The following is a 20,986-nucleotide window of genomic DNA, read 5'->3' on the forward strand; positions in this document are numbered from 1 at the left end:
AGGCGGGGGAGCAGGGTGCTTCTGTGGGCTGAAACGTCCAATGGCAGAGCTGCTGTTTTCGATGTAGAATCCATGGCAACGTGAGAACGAGGCGTGCGCGCAGACAAAGCGGAGAGCAAAGACAATGATTGGCAATAGCCCTTGCCGAAGCGCACGCATGTGATAGCTGAGGGCAGAGACGCCCGTGGTGGGGCGAGGGCTAGCAGGTAGAAAGGGGATCGTGTTTCCTTTTCGCGTTGACCAAAAGGAAGGAGACGATTCACAGAGAGGCACCTGCGAGTGCGGGATGGCTTAATCTAACGGCTACACAGCAGCCGGCCAGGCGCTTACACCGGTTGACCGACGCCTAGCGCCCGCCAAAAAACCAAGCGCATGTATTGTGTCGGATTGACTAAGTGTTGTCAACGATATTGAGGCAGGAGAGGAGGAATACATGAAGCTATTATCAGAAGTATTGTGTCGGACTGACTAAGTGTTGTCAACGATATTGAGGCAGGAGAGGAGGAATACATGAAGCTATTATAAGAAGGATCAATTCCCAAATAGATCATCTTGTACCCTCAATATAAAAATCATGAATTTAGAAGTTCAAACTATGAAGCTCGCAACTTAGCTTTTTTAATCCAGTACAGACGTAAACGCTCATATATACGCACATATGCTCACCTCATATGAATGCATGCACACACAACTTACCCATATGAGCACCTTTGAAAGACTGAGCCAGACATCATCTTGAGATTGACGAAGTCGTCACAGATGCCTTCGTAGTCGACGTGAGTATCCTCTCCCACTCAATGCAAGTCGCAGGAAGGCATGAAATAAATCCAGGAAAATACAAGCACTAGTGTCAACTCTAGGACTTTGAACACTAGTGGGCTGGGATACCACTGTTCTTCTAACTATCCAGTCACACGTTTTTTAAAAAGTAAAACCACACATTGGTTCGTGCTAGATGCTCGTCTCTAACTCGGCCTTGTTAGTTAAAAAACTCTCGGGCCTTAGCCCACAAGGCCCCAAGGCTTCTACCACACGCATCTTCCCCATCGCCTGCTCAGTCCTTCTCCGATCGACCTCCAAAAAAAAAGTCCTCCTCCGATCTAAATCTCCCGGAGCCGTCGAGGCCGCCGCGCCTGCCTGGCCCCGCCACCGCACGCTGCTCTCCCCGTCATCGGCGTCCACACCCGGCTGCTCAGGTGAGGCCTTCGCTTTGCACTTTATGGTTTCGAGTACACGTCGCTCCCCGTTCGCCCTTCACTCTCACCCTCTCCTTCCCTTCGCCAAACCCTAGTAGTGGCCGCGGCGGGCAAATTTAACAATTTTAACCTGTGGATGAAATCATTTCACAAAATGAACTGACTCTAAATTTTTTTCACTCAGCCGACCTTTTTTAGTGGCGCCCGACACGAAGGCGCCACACTACACCGTGCAACGTCTCACGGATAGGTGCTACACATCTGGTCAGCGTCGCACCCGTGTGATACAAAAATTACTAAGTCAGTGTGCAACACCTGAGAGCTAGGCGCCACACTATACAGTGTAGCGCCTAGCCTCTAGGCGTTGCACTAGTGGTTGGCAACCACTAGTGCAACGCCTAGAGGCTAGGCGCTACACTGTATAGTGTGGCGCCTAGCTCTTAAGCGCTGCACATTGACTTAGTAATTTTTAAGCAGTCCAGGATGCGATGCTGGCCAGGCGTGTAGCGCCTATCTATGAGGCGTTGCACAGTGTAATGTGGCGCCTTCGTGTCGGCGCCATTAAAAAAGGTCAGTTGGGTGAATTTTTTTTAGGAGCAGTTCATTTTATGAAATGATTTTATCCATAGGCCAAAATTGTCAAATTTGCCGCTGCGGCGCGCCGGCGCTTGGCTGACCGGCGTCCGGGCGGCGAGGAGACACGAGGCCTGCATTAGTATTTTACTTTGGGAGGAACACATTCGGATGCTAGACTAGGTTGTAGGCGTTCCAGATTCCAGTACACCACATTGCATCTCAACAAACAGAATGTAGGGGATACTCAAACCTATGATTTCGATTCAATCAAGATGAAGTTTTGGAGCGACACACTGGTCTGTGGATATTAAATCTCTATTGATACTCTTATGAATCGAGGGGCTATGTCAATGATTAGCCCCAATTCCGGACGAGATATCATCCTTGTTCCCATTGCTGTATGGTGTATATACTGCAACAGAATGTTCCTTCCTTCTCTGTTAGCTGATCCTGATTCTGGGATGCATCTTCGACAGGTTGGAATAATGGAAGGACCATCTTGTGAGCAAGTTATTTCAGGCGCCGAAGATCCTTTTACCTCAACAGCTCAGCCGTGCCCATGGACACCACCAACAGCGGCACGCAGCACGTCGCGAAGCTTGAGAAGCTGCTGTTCAGGAGGATGCTGGTCGGTGTGAACAATGGCCGCTGCTTCGTGGGGCTGTTCCAGTGCGTCGACAAGCAGGGGAACATAATCCTGCAGGGCACGGTGGAGTACCGCAGCGCGCGCCGTTCTTCTCCTTCGGCTCCTCGTTCTTCTCCTTCGGCTCACAAGGAGGAGCGGTGCCTCGGCCTCATACTGATCCCGGCGTCCTGCCGCTCGGCTGCCATGTCAACTGCTTCATCGAAGAGCATATGTCCCTGCTGTCCCTGTGCAAGTGAATGATGCTTCTTAAGCTATGTAGCTTAGATGAATCTGTGCCTGGAGACCTTGCCGTCGTTTTTACTTGTTATCAGTTCTGCCATATTGGAGTTGTCCTGCATATTTTTTGTTTTTACAGCTACAAGCTGGTATTCATATTTCAGTTCCATGGGGGGGGAAAGTGCCACAGCTTAAATATTCTTTCATTAATCAGTGCCACTGGCTGCGAGTTATTCAATCAAGAAGATTTTCTACATAAATACCGTAACTGCTGACATACAAGTGCATACCATAACTTTCATGAAGTGGTCAAGTGAAATTACTCTGGGTGGTGCAAGCCCGATGCATACATGATTGCACGAACACAGACAGGAAAATTGTTTTGATCTTTTATGTAAAGAGTATTTCTAGTTGATTTTTCAGCCTTCTGCTGTGAAGGTTCGTGGTAACTAGGAAAATGCACATGGTAGATACGATTCTAGAAGTAATGGCAATGTGGTCAAAATAGTGCACTTACAAAAAAAAAAGCAATACTTGCATTAGTTTCTCAGAGCTGCTTAACTGTAATAATACATGAAAAAATAGCAGGATGGGCTGGCCTAATTTGCTGTATTTGATGTCATTAGAACAGGTAGACATGTTACTACACATTGTCCGCTAAAAAAAATGTTACTACACATGGTCAAAAGTTGCAAAGGAACCAACAAACAAACAAAGACGATCCAAATTTTCATAAATGCTATTTTGTTGGAAACGTGTAATACCAGTTCGATTTCAGCTAAGTAAAACCTGCAGACCAAATCGTCTGGATTACACAACTGAAAACCAAAGAAAAAACCTTAATACTTTCTTTAGGGGAAACTAGGCAAGATCACAAGAAATGTGCAAAATGTTGAACAAGCATCCTGTGGAAGAAGGAAAATAAACTGATAGTAATATATTACCTCCGTATGTACATTCGTATGTAGAGAAATCTAAGACAAATAATTCGGGACGGAGGGAGTATTACATAGGATGACAGAATACGATGCAACAACAGATTAAACATGGGCAGAGACAATTAGATCAGATCCCTAGCCTCATGGTGTGATAGTCTGCACAGCACTTTGGTATGGTGCATATAAAATATGGAGAGACACATTCGTCAAAAAACTTGCAGGGCAGGTTGACTGAAATATTATCATAGAGAATGAAGTTAAAAGGTTTGCTTATAATAGCAGATGAAGATCTGTCGGAAACCCTAGAACCTCTTTTGCGCGTAGAAAAATGAGACAATTGATCAGTATGTTCAGTTGTTGGATTTACAGATGCAGGTGGTATTACTTATGAATTCACATAATTATAGTTCTTTGTGATCAAAATCAACTATCATAAAATTGCAAATGATGGTGTAAAGTTTCATACAGCATGCAGCCATTTATATTCTGAAAAATAAACTGCAGCTATCTTCACACCTTGAATTCACATAAAGTTTATAAGTGCAACCACAAAAATAGAGCAGCAGCTATGAAGATGGACACTTATGGACAGAAAACAATGGACACCAAACAATCATGACAAAAGGATAGAGAATGACTGGTTTTACTTCTGGGATCATAAGAAGGAAATATGGGTTGTAAGGCAATAGTACGACCGTAGCAACAAAAATAGGCAGGACTCTTGAAAGAGGAACTATGTATTTAGTGCAACAAACCAGTCAGCGATTACAAATCAACAGCATGCATTCGCTTTTGTTACACAGAATGAAAAAAAAATACTTGCACCACATGACACAATAATACTGTGTATTTAGTGCATAGTTAAAGCCATGAATGAGAAAACAGAAGCCAAGTGGACTTATTTGTGATAGTGGAGGTAATCACACCTTACTGTGATCATGACTTCACATTGAGCTTCATCAGCTTCTGAGCTATATCCAGATTGTGGCCAGGCTCCGGATAGATGTTTTGCAGTAGAGAACATAACTTAGACCTCCCAAAAGACTCAGATTTGGCATGAACTTAAAAAAAGTCAACACAGGCTAGTAACACATACTACTATTGCCAACAGGCAACAGCTGAACACTAGTATAATCTGTGACCAATGTGATCCCCTGAATCGAAGGGCAACGTAACAGAGAGATTCAATAACATGAGTAACATACAAATAAGTGAAATAGCACTAGCAGATTAGTAGCTTGTCAAGAGGACAGACTAGATAGATACGATACATCATCATCACTTGCAGATATAAGCTTAAGACGCAGTACATCACCAGAGGAATCACAGTCTAATCCATGGCACATATTAGATAGATAGATAGATGTTGCTCAGTAGATCAAGCTTCTTCGTCGCTGTCGTAGTGGAAGACGTCGTACTGGTCGTCAGGGAGTTTGGTCCTTGGGTCATCGTCGTTGAAGACATCGATCTGGACGTAGGCGTGGCCGTCGCGCTTGAAGTCAGCGAGGACCCTCTCGTGGTGGTCGCGCTCGGCCTTGATGGCGTCCATGGCCTCGCCCTCGCGGTACTCCTCGCGGGACTCCTCGGGGAGATTGGGCAGGGGAGGGCGAGGCTTCTTGTCCCACTCGAGCAGTCACTGGATGTAGCTGTTCCGCTGTGTTGACGCTCAAAAGTGGCACGATCATAAAGAGTAGCTTGAAGCTATGTCAAGATTAATTCAAACCTATTGTTGAAAGTCACTATGGGATGGCTCTCTTCGAGAAGATCAAGATGAATATGAAGATGGTCTAAAACGGAGCTCGGATGCAAAAGCTATGACAAGTTCAGAGATGCTCATGTTGACACCAGATTAAAGAATGGCCTGAAACCCAATTAATATGGCCTCAAATGGAAAAAGTTTCAACATGAAAGTTGGGCGTCTCGTCGAAACGGTCGATTTTGATATAAAAAACATCTTAATGCAAGGTCGTATGCAAAAGTTACAGCCAGTACAAGACGCTGCTGCATTGGATGGCCGGACACTCCGGGGACAACCATCCGGGTTTTGATTTTCTCTGTGGATGGCTGGACACTCCGGGTATGTTCATCCGGGTTTTGAATTTCGCTGTTGCAGACTTCGGAAAACAGCCGAAAACCCTCTCAAGATGGCCTCATATCAAAAAACGTTCAACATGAAAGTTGTCCGCCTCGTCGAAACGGTCAAGATTGCTTTTGGGCTCGTTTCCATCCGAGGTCGTTTACTCCCCTAAACATGGCCCGCAAGGTGCAGCCAGATTTTACCGAACAGTTTTGGAAAGTTCGGACCAAACAAATCCGAATTTGACTAGGGTTTTGGACGTGAATTGAAGCCTTTTCCGTGCACGGGAAGTCCAGCCGCCTCTTATATACTTAAGGGGTGACGGCCGATTGAACAACAAACAATCGAACAAACACATCTACCACTTGTTCTTCTTCTTTCTCGTTCTTCGCTTGTTTTTCTTCATTGCGGGGCGGCGAACCTCGAGGCCCTAGGGGCGATCAGGTCGACCTAGGGCAGCCCATAGCCTCCGCGCGCCCTGACGGGGTCCCTCCTGGGCGTGTGGGGTTTCGGGTCTACAAAAGCGCCCGCCGGATTGCCTGTGTACCGCGCTTCCGGACGGTTCTCTTTCGACGTGAGCTGCGGTGCATCACCCTCGGTGTTGGAGGTACACGGTGACATGTTTGTGTGCGAACACGCTGGTCCATCTTCACCATCATCTGCTTCTTGATCCCATACCCCTCATACGGGTCGAACCTCAGCCTCTCGGGGGATGCAGCACCACCAGCCTCCTCCATCGGGATCGAAGTCGCGATCCTAGCCTCCTCCATCGGGATCGAAGTCGCGATCCCAGCCTCCTCCATCGAGATCTATTCCGTCGAAACCGGGGGTGTGGATACGTGATGTCTGGTGTTCCGGGTGCTGTACATATAATCGGCCCAAGCCCTAGGCCCTGTCGGAAACGTATTCCTTTTTCTTTTTTGACCTGACTCGGAAACGTATTTCTTACAAGGGCTTCTCCAACGGTGTATCTTAGATTGGACACTACGTTCGGATATGTTCACGAATATTTTAGCTGGAGTCAATTGTCCAACCCAGTGCATCAAATAAAAAACGGACACGATATTTTCATTAGAAATTAAGATTTTATAAATAGCAAAGAAACCCGTCCTAGTCTATTATTCGTTGTGGGCCCATGTCATATACTCTTTGCTGAATGTGGGCACGTCTGTGTCCCACATCCTACTCCTCGTCAGAGTTCATCGCCTGGCCATTGACACTGCCGGTGGAGGTGAGGTCGATGTTCGTCCTAGACGGTCTGCCCTATGACCGTTGCGGCCTTGGACGAATGATGTGAAGCTGCTGACGTTGGCAGCGTTCTCGTCTGCGATCGACTGCGTTGTCCAAGCGTTCACCTCCGCCGCTAGCTCCTCGAACATGCGGTCACGCTCCGCCTAGTTAGCACGGAGCCACCACCTCTCGCGCCACAGAATCATACATCTCATCCACGATACCCGGATTCTCCGCGAGCATGGCCTCGATGGTCTGCTCGTCGGCGATGTGGCTCTCCGCAAGCCAGTGCTGCTTAAGGAGCTGCAGGTTGTACCATTGCTTGTCTTGTAGCATCTGGAACGCGGAGACAGGCGGCGCCTAAGTCTCCGCCATGAAAGTGATGTAGTGTGCCTCCGCCTGCTGTAGGGTGAACCCGCCAGTGGGCGCAGGTGCTTGCTCCTCCTCCTCCTCCATTATGGCATTCTACTCGTTCGAGCTCTCCTCATCCAGAGAGCTCAGAGGCTCTCCTTCTTTAATGCGGGCAGGGCGTCGGGCACACCATGCGTTTACCTCGGTCATGATTTCATGGCGGCACCACGGCGAAAGGGTCTTCCACCATCCATGGCAGGTCCCGACTATTTTTCGCGGAGGTGGACGAAGGAAGAAGGGTAGAGGTGGTGTGCCGACGGCACAAATGGAGGGAGATGGAGCTCACAGGTGGTTTGGTTTGTGTTGTGTCCATTGGTCTATAAATAGTTGTGGGTGCCCGGGCAGGCGAAACGCCGGCTTGGATGTGTTCGGCTGGAGTTGGCTTCTCGTTCATCACCCTGATATAAATGCTGGCAGGTGAATAAATGTTCAACCCACATGAATGTGGTAGGAAACCGTCACGTCCCCCCCCCCCCAGTCATGTCTAATCTGAACAGGCATTAATGAGACATGGAGAGCGATTGCACACTGCACGAGCAGCGGGATGGGTCAGCTTTCTCGACGGTTGCACCAATGTGAATAGCGCACCATTTGGCCTAAATGCAGTAGTGAACGGTTATGTCCGCTCTACGCCGACATGAAATGCAGTGCAGAGAGCAGAGTGCTAGTTGGAGTAGAAAAGGAAAAGGGGGGTTCTATGTCGGTCCTAGGTGTCGGAGGACTATGTGGCGGAGGTTTGGACGCCAGCAAACCTCCTACTGGTTTGCTTATGGTTTGATGTTGGAGGGTTAAAAGTGTCTGCACCACGTGGTCCGGACATTTAGGGGTGTTTGATGCACGGAGTTGGAGACGCCCTAAGAGCATCTCCAACTGGACCACAACTTTCCCCTATAAGCATTAGCAGATAGCTCGACCACCCCGAGCAAAAAATACCATCCAATCAGACCCCTGTACCCAACCCATATGTTCGAGTTGTCCGGCACTCCTCCAAACCAACCCATATGTGGGTCGGATTTGTGTCTGTGTTGATGCATCCACCATGTCAGACTGACTGGTGAACCCATGTCAAAACCCATCTATCCACCCGGGTGGTCACCGGTTTGATCCCGCTTCATGGCTGGCATGTCACCCAAGGGGTCAATCCCCTAGTTGTACAACGAGGGTAAACCCTTACATTTCCTGCCGTCCACACCTCCATATATAAATTCCCCAACCGCATCCCCTTACATTACTTTCTCGTTGTCTGCCATGGTCCGCGAGAAGGTGACCTGTTATAAAATGCTCACGATGGAGCGTCAGGTGGGGATCGCGACAGATATGTGTGCCACCCAGATTACACCTGACCTACTTCCAAGTGCTCCAGACATGAGCTTGGAGGAAGAGGAGGAGAAGGAGGAGGGAAGAGAAGGCGGCAACCAGGGAGGATGACCTCGCTGCCGGATGACGCAAGTTTAGCATGGGCGAGGCGAAGGAACAATTCTATCCCATCAAAGAAACAAGAAAGTGCACCTCGCAGCGGAGGCGCGGATGGAGTATTAGCACGCAGGCACTGCCACCTTTGCATCGCTCATCACTGATCGCGACCTAGTGGACAAGAACATGTTCATCTTTGAGTCGCTCTAGTTCAAGCGACTAGTGGCGGTGAAGCATCGCGTTATCCACATCACAAACGTTCAGTGGGAGTGGCTCTTCATGGACGAGGAAGACGAGACATCCTTGATTCACCCGCCAATAATGACCAGGTTGTTAGTGGCTCCGACAAGGAGGTCATTGTCGGCATCGAAACCGGCCGATCTCGGGTAGGGGGTCCCGAACTGTGCATCTGAGGATCGAAGGTAACAAGAGGCGGGGGACACAATGTTTCCCCAGGTTCGGGCCCTCTTAATGGAGGTAATACCCTACTTCCTGCTTGATTGACTTTGGTGAGTATAGGGGTTACAAGAGTTGATCTACCTCAAGATCGTAATGGCTAAACCCTAGATGTCTAGCCTGTAAGTTTGTAATTGCCTCTATGGACTAAACGCTCCAGTTTATATAGACACCGGAGGGGCCTAGGGTTGTACAAAGAAAGGAATCTTCACATCCGAACGCCAAACTTGCCATCCACGCAAAGGAGAGTCCCATCCGAACACGAGGGAAGGCCTTCTATCTTGTATATTCACAGTCCATCAGTCCAGCCCATGTCACATAGCCCGAACGCCCGAGGACCCCCTAATCCAGGCTTCAATGACGATGTGTCCGGCGCGCAGATTGTCTTCGGCATTGCAAGGCGGGTTCCTCCTCCGAACACTTCAAAGTATTTGATCAAAAAGAACTATATCTGGCTCTGTTTAATAGTTACAACCTTGAACCACAAGGGCAAAATACTTAAACGAAACAAGTCGCGTCTACTGACAGCTTTTCCGGCGAGACATTATGTTCTGGCCTTATTATTATTTTGAGACGTTTTTCAGCCTCCCGCTTCACGTCTTGTCAAAGCAGAGATCGTGTCCCCTTATTGCGGGATTCTCATCAATACGGGTTTGGGTAATCCAACCGTGCCTTTAGCACGACCCCTTGGTAATAGGTGAGTTTTAATGCTCGTGGGGGACGCTCGATATTCACTGCCTTTATAAGAGGATAAGGATCCAGCTTTTTACCCCACGCCTTCTTCCTCCTCAGCCCATCCATCCTCAAGCTCCAGCGCCCAAGTTCCAAGCTTTCCCCTCGCCGCCAACTACTCTAGCCATGTCCGGATCCGGCTCGCAAGGCAAGTGGATGGCCTCCTCCATGACGGAGAAGGACATCAAAGAGCTTCGGGAAGCGAGGTATTTGACAGCGGAAATCAGACATAGACTCCCTGCCAAAGAGCAAGTTATCCCCACTCCAGAACCCGGTGAGAGGGTTGTATTCCTCCCTCACTTTCTCCGCGGACTAGGGTTTTCCCTACACCCTTTGTCCGAGGTCTCATGTTCTATTACGGGCTGGATTTTCACGATCTGGCCCCGAATTCCTTCCTCCACATCTCGTCGTTTATTGTCGTGTCTGAGGCATTCCTCCGCATCCCTCCACACTTCGGCCTGTGGCTCAAAATTTTCAATGTGAAGCCGAAGGTGGTCGACGGGCAACACGCGGATTGTGGTGGTGCCATGGTAAGCAAGCTTCCCAAAGTTATCTGGCCCAAAGGGGCCTTCGTAGAGACTGTCAAGATATGGCAGCAGGAATGGTTTTACATCACTGAACCCCGCAACACCAAGTGGGCGGCCGCCCCTGCATTTAGATCCGGACCCCCACTGCGGCTTGCATCATGGACCAACAAGGGTCTGGATTGGGGATCATCTGACAAGGTGCTAATGTTGAAGAAGCGCATCAAAAATATCATAGAGAAGAACACCAGCCTCACAGATGTGATCCAGGTGATGCTCATCCGCCGGTCCCTTCCCTGCGAACACCGGCCTCTCCGCATGTGGGAATTCAATCCGGAAGGGCCACGGACCCTGAAGCGATTCTTCGGCACGACGCATGAAGTGATCTGGAAGATACTTTTCAAGACTCAAAAGTCATGGCCAGGGACGTCCGAAGACATCAGCCTCGACTACAATCATCCAGCCTCCCATGTAAGTGCTACTTTTCCGAACATACCATAGTTCATTAATCAAAAGAGGGGGTGCACTGAGCATTCCATCATGCAACACAGGGCTGGACGAAGAAGACGGAACGGATTAGATGTCCAGCTCCATTGCTCGAAAACCTAGCAGATCCTCTTTTAATGAGGATGCTGGTCCCAGCGCCCTATCAAGCGCCAGAGAAAAAGGTCCGAAAGAAGAACAAGGAAACCAAAGATGGCCTTCGTCGCAAAGGTACTTTGGACGCGATTTCCGGAGAGACCGAAACCCACTCCTCTGAGGAGGATGAAGACGAAGAGGAGGATGAGGCCGACAACAACCTTTCCTCGAAGGGGAAGAAGAAGAGGGCGGCCTCCGGAGATCCAGAGGCGGAGGCACCCAAAAGGGGAAGAATATCCCTCCCAGACGGTTCGGATTTAGACACCGAGACCATCCCCAAGTGGCGCCCCAGGCCGAAGCCCCTTGTCGAATCGTAAGTATCCGAAGATGCCGTACATAAGTCGGGTTTTGATGATTATGATATTAACGTTTTGAATGGTGTAGGCCGGCCCGCGATCTTCCCCAACAATCATTGGAGGGGAACTCTTTGGATCCGAGGATGATAAAGAGCGAGTCACCTTCGCGAGCCTCCCCGCCTATCGCCAGGGACGACCGAGGTGTTTTCCTGAAGGGCCTCTCCGGGGCACGAGGTGGTACGAGAAGCCACCAAAACGGCGCCAGAAGGTAAAACTTCGGCCGCCGAAAACACAAGGGTGACAATCCCCTTGAGGGCTGGCGACGGGGGTCTAGACCAGTCCAACCACCAGCCGGACACTACTCCGGAAACCCAAATGGCTCCGGAGTCGAATAAGGAACCCTCCTCGAGGGAGGGTGAGGGAGTCCTGGACTAAGGGGTCCTCGGGCGTCCGACTTGTTAGACATGGGCTGGACTGATGGGCTGTGAAGATACGAAGACCGAAGACTTTCTCCCATGTCCGGATAGGACTCTCCTTGGCGTGGAAGGCAAGCTTGGCGTCCAAATATGAAGATTCCTTTCTCTGTAACTGATTTGTACAACCCTAGTCCCCTCCGGTGTCTATATAAACCGGAGGGCTTAGTCGGTAGCGAGGGGAATCAGAATCATAGTCATACAGGCTAGACTTCTAGGGTTTTAGCCATTACGATCTCGTGGTAGATCAACTCTTGTAACACTCATATTCATCATGCTCAATCAAGCATGAAGTAGGGTATTACCTCCATAGAGAGGGCTCGAACCTGGGTAAACATCGTGTCCCCTGTCTCTTGTTACCATCGACCTCAGACGCACAGTTCGGGACCCCCTACCCGAGATCCGCCGGTTTTGACACCGACATTGGTGCTTTCATTGAGAGTTCCACTGTGCCGTCGTCAAAAGGTTTGATGGCTCCTTCAATCATCTACAACAATGCTGTCCAAGGGGAAGTCTTCCTCCCCGGACAGATCTTTGTATTTGGCGGCTTTGCACTGTGGGCCAACTCGCTTGGCCATCTGGAGCAGATCGAAAGGTACGCCCCTGGCCATCAGGTCAGATTTGGTAGCTTGAACTACGTCGCGGGTATCCGCGGAGACTTGATCTTCGACGGATTCGAGACCACGGCAGCCGCTCCCTGTCACCACGATTAACATGACTTAAATCTGTCATCGGACCATACCCAGGAGATAGCACCTGTAACTACTCTAGCCTTAGATCCGGAGCAGATCACGCCATCCAAGGACGGGAAGCTCAACCCCGCCACGGAAGCCGCAGACTCAGCAGCGTTGGAGCCGCACACAGACGTAACTTCGAGTGACATCTGTTTCACCGGAACCATGGACAGGTCCCGAACCATGTGCGTCCGCGTACGTCGAGCTTGATCAGTCATCGATCGTCGAATTCAGCTCCGTGGACATCTTCCGGCACTCGCCTTTAGGCGATGTGCGAAACTCATTAAAAAAAAATCTATCCTTAGCGGGGGACTCACAGTCGAATTATATCCGGTTCGAACTGGAGGCTGATGACGGAGAATTTCGCTTCCCACCCACCGCCCACTTCATAGCCACTATCGAGGAATTAACCGACATGCTCGATTACGGCTCCGAAGACATCGACGGTATGGACGACGATGCCGATGAGGAGCAGGGCCAAAACCCGCCGTTTATCGGACGCTGGACGGCCATTTCTTCGTACGTGTACATGGTGGACACGCCTAGAGACACAGCCAAAACGTTGGCGTCAGCGGCGTCTCTCTAAGTCACGTCGTGGGAAAAACAGCAATACCGGCACGGGAGAAAACAATACTCCGGACGATGTCGAAGACAATGAAGACCCTGTTGAGGCAACTTCCGAACAGGACGAAAGGGAAAACGGGCAAGTTAGCCCTGACGAACAGGCCATACACGAAGACTCGGACGACAGTAATTATCTTCCGCTCTCCGAGGATGAGGTGAGCCTCGGCAACGAGGATTTTATCGTGCCTGAGGAACCTCTCGAGCAGGAGCGCTTTAAGCGCCGGCTAATAGCCACTGCAAGGAGCCTGAAAAAGAAGCAGGAGCACCTTCAAGCTGATCAAGATCTCCTCAACGATAGTTGGACTTATGTCCTAGCAGCCGAGGAACACGGCCTCAAGTGCCCAGCCATAAGTTACCCGAAACGCAAATTGCTACCTCAGTTCGATGATGAGGCGCTGGAGCCCGTACCATCATCGCACAATACGGCTGTCCGACCACCACGTGGCCGGGATAAAGCGGCAACCCAAGCCGAACACCAGCCCGCCCTACCTCACCGTAAAGGCAGAGATAAAACAGCTCGGGGTCATACATATGACCTTCGGCAGGACCTGGACAATAGAGCATGACATACTAGATCGATCTACGGATCGCGAGGGCATGCCCAGACACGCGACAATGGCTATCTATTCGGACGTGACAAGCCTAATCATGCCCGGGCCAAAAACCGTAGACAGACTCCATCTGAACTACGTCGCGACGTGGCCCGATATAGAGGCACCACACACCCACTTTGCTTCACTGACGAAGTAATGGAGCACGAATTCCCGGAAGGGTTTAAACCCATGAATACAGAATCATACGATGGAACAACAGATCCCGCGGTATGGATTGAGGACTTTCTTCTCCATATCCACATGGCCCGCGGTGATGATCTCCATGCCATCAAATATCTCCCACTAAAATTAAACGGCCCAGCGCGGCACTGGCTAAACAACCTTCCCGAGAACTCCGTTGGCAGCTGGGAAGACCTGGAAGACGCCTTTCGCGATAACTTCCAAGGAACATATGTCCGGCCGCCAGACGCCGATGACTTATGTCACATCATCCAGCAGCCCGAAGAGTCAACCAGGAAACTCTGGACTAGGTTCTTAATTAAAAAGAACCAAATTGTCGATTGTCTAGACGCCGAAGCCCTCGCGGCCTTCAAACACAGCGTCCGGGATGAATGGCTCGCCCGCCACCTCGGTCAAGAAAAACCAAAGTCCATGGCAGTCCTTACCGCTCTAATGACCCGCTTTTGCGCGGGAGAGGACAGCTGGCTCGCTCGTAAAAGCAACAGCGCCAGCGATCCGGGTACTTCCGAAGTCCGAGACGGCAATGGCAAGCCACGACGCGATAAACACAAGCGTCTCAATAATAACGAAATAACGCGAGACACGACGGTTAACGCCGGGTTTAGCGGCTCCAAACCCGGTAAAGGGAAAAAGCCAGTCAAGGCAAATAGAGACGGACCATCCAATCTAGACAAGATACTGGACCGGCCCTGCCAGATTCATGGCACCCCCGATAAACCAGCTACTCACACAAACAGAAGCTGCTGGGTATTCAAACAAGCCAGCAAGCTTAATGCCGAACACAAGGGGAAGCGGCCGCCCAATGACAACGACGACGAAGAGACTCACCAGCCGAACACCGGGGTTCAGAAACAATTTCCCCCCGAAGTGAAAACCGTAAACATGGTATATGTGACACACACCCCTACAAGGGAGCGCACGCGCGCACCACGGGACGTATACGCCATAGAGCGGATCCCCTCAAAATTTAGTCATATCCGTCCCGAAGGTCTGGCAGCTCTGATCATCAATCCAATTATCGATGGGTTCCATCTCACGAAAGTCCTTATGGACGGCGGTAGTCGCCTTAATCTACTCTACCAAGACACTGTCCGCAAAATGGACATTGATCCTTCAAGAATCAAGCCCACCACAACTATCCTCAAGGAAGCAATACCCATCGTAGAAACTCACTGCACGGGCTCTATCACACTGGAAGTCATTTTTGGTTCGCTGAACAACTCCCGAAGCGAGGGCTTGACCTTTGATATTGCCCCGCTCCACAGTAGCTACCATGCACTTCTAGGACATACCACTCTTGCTCGTTTTAATGCGGTCCCACTCTACGCCCGTGCAAAACTTAAAATGTCTGGTCCACGCGATGTCATAACAGTAAATGGAAATACGGAACACTCCCTCCGTACAGATGACCACACTACGGCTATCACGGCCGAAGTACAAAGCGGCCTCATCGAGCCGCATAACTCATCGGCCATTAAGCCGCTGGTCTCTATTAAATGGAACCGATCAAACTCAGAGCTGGATTAGCAGTTCGGCCTCCGCCGTTCGCCTTACACACTCACGAGGTTCACACCACGCATGCACAACTATCACTACAAGAAATATGTCAACTTGTGACCCTCACTATTGGCCGCCGAAAGGTCATAGTTTTTCATTTGCGACCTTTTTGTGACCAAAAACAGAAGGTCAAAAGCTGGCAGTCGTAAACTGAAATTACGTTTACGACCAAAACAGAAGGTCGTTGAACCCATGACCTTTTGTTTTGGTCACTGGCTGTCTGCCCAGGCCACGTCGGATCCGACGTGGCAATCTGACATGGCAAAATTGCGATCAAATGAAAAGGTCGTTGATAAGATTCAGCCCGGGCCATTTCGCTTTTCTACATGGGCCAAGCCCATTAATTCAGCCTTTTTATATATTTTTTCTATCAATTTTTGATCGGCTTCATGGGCAAGCCCAACATTGCAGCCTTTTTATTGTTGGGCCGTGGCCTTTTAAAATTGCTTGGGCCCTTATGTTTTAGAGCTTGTCAAATCAATCAGATAGGTCCCTCTTATCATCATCTCATACATTGGGCCCACTTGACAGAAATTTCAAAACTCCTCAAATTATTTTCATAAGTGGGTCCCACGAGTCAGGTTTCCATTCCACATGTTTTCAAATCACATACATAGTCAATATTTCAGACATAACAGTACAAATATAGTTCACCAAATACAACTAAGTCGTACAAATATAGTTAACCAAATACAACTAAGTCTACTACAATCTATACATAGTGTTTTACAACCCAAATATGCCTACTATTACAATATTACAGTATTTACAGTCTATACAGCTCTATGCTGAGTAGGGCTATACGACTTCAAACTTCAAATTTCATAGACCTGGAGCTCCTGTAAAAGAGTGAACACATAGGCTACCAGCATTAGAGTCGCTATTATTCCTGGAGTAGATTTGCAAACCTCCAGGTTTAGTGTACAGACCATTGAAAAATTATATATTGAAAGAGATCTAATAGAAATGTAGATTTATGGGCCAAATATATGATAAAGCAACAGATCCAGCCAACTTCAAAGACCTAGATGTTTGTGATGCATCTTCACAGAACCACAAGAACACTAGATATAGTATAATATGATTCCAGGAGTATAATGCTAACCATAAGAGCATCAATCAGCAGCATGTATATAGCTAGCAAACTATCTACTAGACATCATCGACACTTGAACCATAACATGAATGTCCAGCAAGGAAACAAAAAATGGGACAAGTACTAATGCTAGATAACATGTACAGGAAGGCCATCCAATGGTTTCAGCCACATCCTAATAAACCAGCGACACTCTAATACTACTAATTACCAGCAGCAAATAAAATAGCCAGATGAGGCACCAGTACTTGATCATTGGCACAACAGTCGGCAAGGACTCAACCACGGCTCAAAAAGCATCAAAATCTCAACTAACCCATGAAACAGAGCATGGTTGTAGCATAGCGAAGGGAGGAGCTCACAATGGTGGTTTGCGTAGCCGATGTCGAACCGCCTCCGTTCATCGCTTGCGAGCACCATGCACCTTGGTGCCTTGCATACGACCACCTTCAAGACTGCGAGAGAAAGAACGAGGTGAAGGTTAGTACGCATCAAGGATGTTGCTGTTCTGGGTCAAGCTAAGTCAATGGCATAAGAGATTTTAGTCAACAAAAATTAACATGTGAACATCTTGCACAAACTATCATCATTTATAAAAAATACAAAAAATATGCGAACAACAATACAATGGTTCAGTGCTCATACTTATATTACATTGCTTTAACTCAGTTGCTAAGCTAGGAAACAAAAAAAACACTCTACATGACATTATCTCATCGGTCGTGATTTGGGGGCAGCAAGGGTATGAGTAATGGATGCGCTACAGGAAAGAGCTGAGTGGGATTAGTACCTGGCAGCAAGGGTGTAGTCATGGTCGTCCTGCTGCTGTTGTATCCCCATGGAACCCTTGTGCTGCAGAAGGACAGATGATTGATCAGCTGAAATCGAAATCAACGGTTGCTGCTGCACAAGAGCCTATAATTAAGCTCAACAATGAAAAAGACATGTTTGTTGTGTCTTAAGACAGAAAAGAAACATGTGATGTTTTTTCCATCAAGATCAAGATAAACAAAATTAAGCAGTGCAGGTAAACATCATCATCAGTGTATAATTGCCAATATAAACAAGCCATGTAGAAATGCCAAGTTACATAAACTGCATCACAAATATGATTTGCCTCTGGTGTTTGCCATACAACAACAGCATTAGTACAAGGATGTTTGACTACATGTGAACAGAGATATGACAATAGCAGATATTGATACCACAAGTAGTAGATATGACAATAGCAGTATTATAGATTGTAGTAGTAAGCATGCAAGGAAACAAAACATGGGACAAATATTGATAGCAACAAAACAACCAGGATATGACAATAGCAGTAGTATAGATTGTAAAGACAGAAGCACAAGCATGCAAACATGCATCTCATCCCAACCTAAAACTAGAAACAGTAGCAGCCATTCATTTTTACGCAGATGTAAAACTAAACCATAAGCACTGCAGCATTTGCTAAACTTGTCAGCTAAAGAACTCTATCTCAAAAGGCCTGAAAGAAGATTACATAAGCACCAGAACACCCTAACCACCACCAATTCTCTTCATAGTTGATGAGACGGACATTTACCGTACATAAATCTGATGTAAAAAATTAAGCAATATGATACAGCAGCAGGCAAGTAGTATATATCACTCATGGGCATATGGGGCGATGCGGGAGGCGAGGCGGAGGTAGTTCATGTGCTCAGTGCGCTTGCAGATGGCGTTCTCTGAATAGATCTGGGCACCGTCGGTGTTGCCCTTCTCGATGGCCTTCTTCACCTTGAGCTTCTGCCACAACATATAAACATATAAGTAAAGTATACTAATTCTAGAAGAGAAAACACAAAGCAATAAAGGATAAATGGACCATTTCCCCACAATTTTTTTCCTGATTCAAACATCTATAATCCAGCCACTGATGTCTTAAGCATGTGTTGTTGGTATGACCACACATGAGAATCAACTTCAGAGAATAAAAATCACATTTGCTCAAATTTGCTCAAATTATGCAAGAAAATCAAGGCCCCTGACCTCCCACTTTCCTAGAACAAAATGAGTACATGAGCAGCAGCTCTATAGGACTGATGATGCATGTACTACCTGGGAAAGAGCCACCAGTAGCAGTTTGTTATAGTAGCAGGGTCAGTGAACTTTCCAAATATGGATTCAGCAAATGCATAGTGAGTTCACTTGTTAATTGGCTAGTTGAGTTCTACTGATAACCTACAGAGCAACTAAAACTGTGCTGCTATATATAGACACGCAACGTAGATGAGAAAAATGGAAGACATGAATTTGATGCTATCTTGACAGTAAAAAAAGAACTATACTTATCACAACTTTGAAAAGTAACTAAACAGTGCAATGGTATAATATTTGATAGGGCAACCAGGAAGTGGTATAATATAAATGCTGATTAACCAAATTACAAAAGAGCTCCCAAACATTTGGTGCTCACAGGTAGAACTTAAGAATCATTGGTGAATTAATAGTGCAGGTGGGTAAGCTCCAGGTGCAGGCGGGTATCCTTGCTGTGGAGGGTAACCTCCCTGCTGCGGCGGGTACCCTGCCAGAGGGTATCCCCCCTGGCCATCGGGTGGGTACCCATGACTATCATTGCCTGCTCCCATTGCTCTCGAAGGATCTAACTGCACATATCATGATCAGACAAATGTTAGTACACGATATATAGAGAAATGTTGCTGTCCCCCCCCAAGCATAGTGCTCGAATTACAGGACAGAAATCTTGCTGTCTTTAAGCACATGAATTTCCAATAAACACGTGATGTACTGTATGTAACAGTTGCTAATATATTTTCTTGACGGTTAGAGGGTCCGTAGCACCCACCGCCACATTGATGTGTTTATGCCAGCTAGAGCAGAACTAATCGTTCTCATTCCAAAACATTTGACTTGGTAAAAGAACCATATGCTTGAGTGAGTGGTGCGTGCAAGCAATCATACATGGTCCTCTGACTAAAATAAATAGGGCAGCAACAGCCAACCATTCGTGCCGACCTGCCTTCCCAAATCCCCATCCCAATTTCCATGTGACCAAACCATGTCCATGTACCATCGTGCCTAACAAGCAGCAATCTATCCATACAGGACGGGTGAAACATGCATGTACTAATCAAACATGAAGGGCATGCATACATGATTAACCAATCGGGGAGAATTGGCGGGTTTTCTGAACCAAACCAAGTGCAAGTAACGCCAGATTTTAGCCTTATTATGCATCTTGACACCTAATTCCGCAACAACACTGGCTAATTAACCCCATGACCGATTTATGAATAGCCGCATCGATCGATCCAACTGACGAAAACCCTCGGCCCTCGGGCATGACTTGTCACGCATGAAGGGCTAATTTGGGCGCCCCTACCCTACCACAATGACGAACTAGGGTTTTCTCACGGCAACCAGCAAATCAGATCCCGCGGAGCCAACCCGGTGACCGATCCCCCTTTCCACGACCAGCCTCCAGGGATTTTACTATCAGGATCTACTGCTCGGAGCCAAGAGAGGCAGCGGATTTGTAGCAGCACGGAATGGACAAGGAGACGTGCGTACCAGCAATTACTAGTCCGGCCAGCTTGATGGAGCGTCGTGCTCGCCGGCGAGCAAGCCAGCCGTGGTTGCTGGGCGGCGACGCCTCTATCTCCGGCGAGGCCGAGGCGGGCGGTGGAGAGCAGGGCCGATCGAGATCAGATAGGGATGGAGAGGGTTGGGGGTGGCGGCCGTGGGTGTGTGGGGGCTGAGGGGGTGACGGAGATGGATCTGTGAGGTCCGCTGCCATGGCTTTCCGATCCGCAGGACCGTCGCCGTGGTTTTGGATCTGCGGGAAGGGGAGAGGATGGCGGCGGCGGCGTATGGATCTAGGAGAGAGAGGAGGGGAAGTCGTGCGGGGGACGAGTGGTGTGCGGGGGAGAGTGGGTGGGTGGGAGGGTGGACGTTGGATCCGTCCGCCGTGGACGGCTCAAATTTCATAGAGTGGGGCGATCCGGGGGAGAGATCCTGATTGGTTCGATATTTTTGTCATTTAAAATAGTTTCTAAGTGCTAAAAACATAGTAAGATGTGAAGCAACTGCCAGTATTAGTTTGCAAAATGGCACCACTAAAATTTTCACTCAAATTATACCACATTTTATGGATGACCACCAACTTTAATGCATTTCCAATCTTTCTATCTATTTTTGCCCATTTAAACGGGTTCCTTCCGAATCAGCTGGAACTGGGTCAAATTTGAACTACACCTACTTCATCTCTTGCTTGTTATATTTTACATAAATCATTTTAAGATACACAAGTATATATTTCATCAGAGACGCGCTAATAGTTTTGCAAGATTCCACACATAGATACAAATGGTCAT

At 48.2% G+C, this 20,986-nt stretch overlaps 2 protein-coding genes across 4 annotated transcripts; one reads left to right on the forward strand and one right to left on the reverse strand.

Annotated features, from left to right (window-relative positions):
- Window positions 1-2,251: 2,251 nt before the first annotated feature.
- LOC123171309 (uncharacterized) lies at window positions 2,252-2,658 on the forward strand. The gene has a single exon (XM_044588867.1). It carries the CDS (start codon window positions 2,332-2,334, stop codon window positions 2,656-2,658), a length of 327 nt encoding a protein of 108 aa, XP_044444802.1. The 5' UTR covers window positions 2,252-2,331.
- A 13,408-nt stretch (window positions 2,659-16,066) lies between these two features.
- Window positions 16,067-20,567, reverse strand: LOC123165865 (uncharacterized). Of its 3 annotated transcripts, XR_006483214.1 has the most exons (6): window positions 20,184-20,547; window positions 19,069-19,258; window positions 18,262-18,398; window positions 17,419-17,480; window positions 16,991-17,083; window positions 16,067-16,371 (listed from the first exon to the last, which is right to left on the reverse strand). XR_006483214.1 is itself a non-coding variant. In XM_044583606.1 (5 exons), coding segments are annotated over exons 2-5 (306 nt in total). In that variant the 5' UTR covers window positions 18,411-19,258; window positions 20,184-20,547; the 3' UTR covers window positions 16,067-16,369. The 3 variants fall into 3 exon arrangements, 1 of the variants encoding a protein (XP_044439541.1); XR_006483213.1 differs by having other exon boundaries at window positions 17,419-18,398; window positions 20,184-20,567; XM_044583606.1 differs by having other exon boundaries at window positions 18,262-19,258.
- Window positions 20,568-20,986: the final 419 nt, after the last annotated feature.

This window comes from Triticum aestivum, chromosome 7D (genome assembly GCF_018294505.1).
Source record: "Triticum aestivum cultivar Chinese Spring chromosome 7D, IWGSC CS RefSeq v2.1, whole genome shotgun sequence".
NCBI lineage: Eukaryota > Viridiplantae > Streptophyta > Magnoliopsida > Poales > Poaceae > Triticum > Triticum aestivum.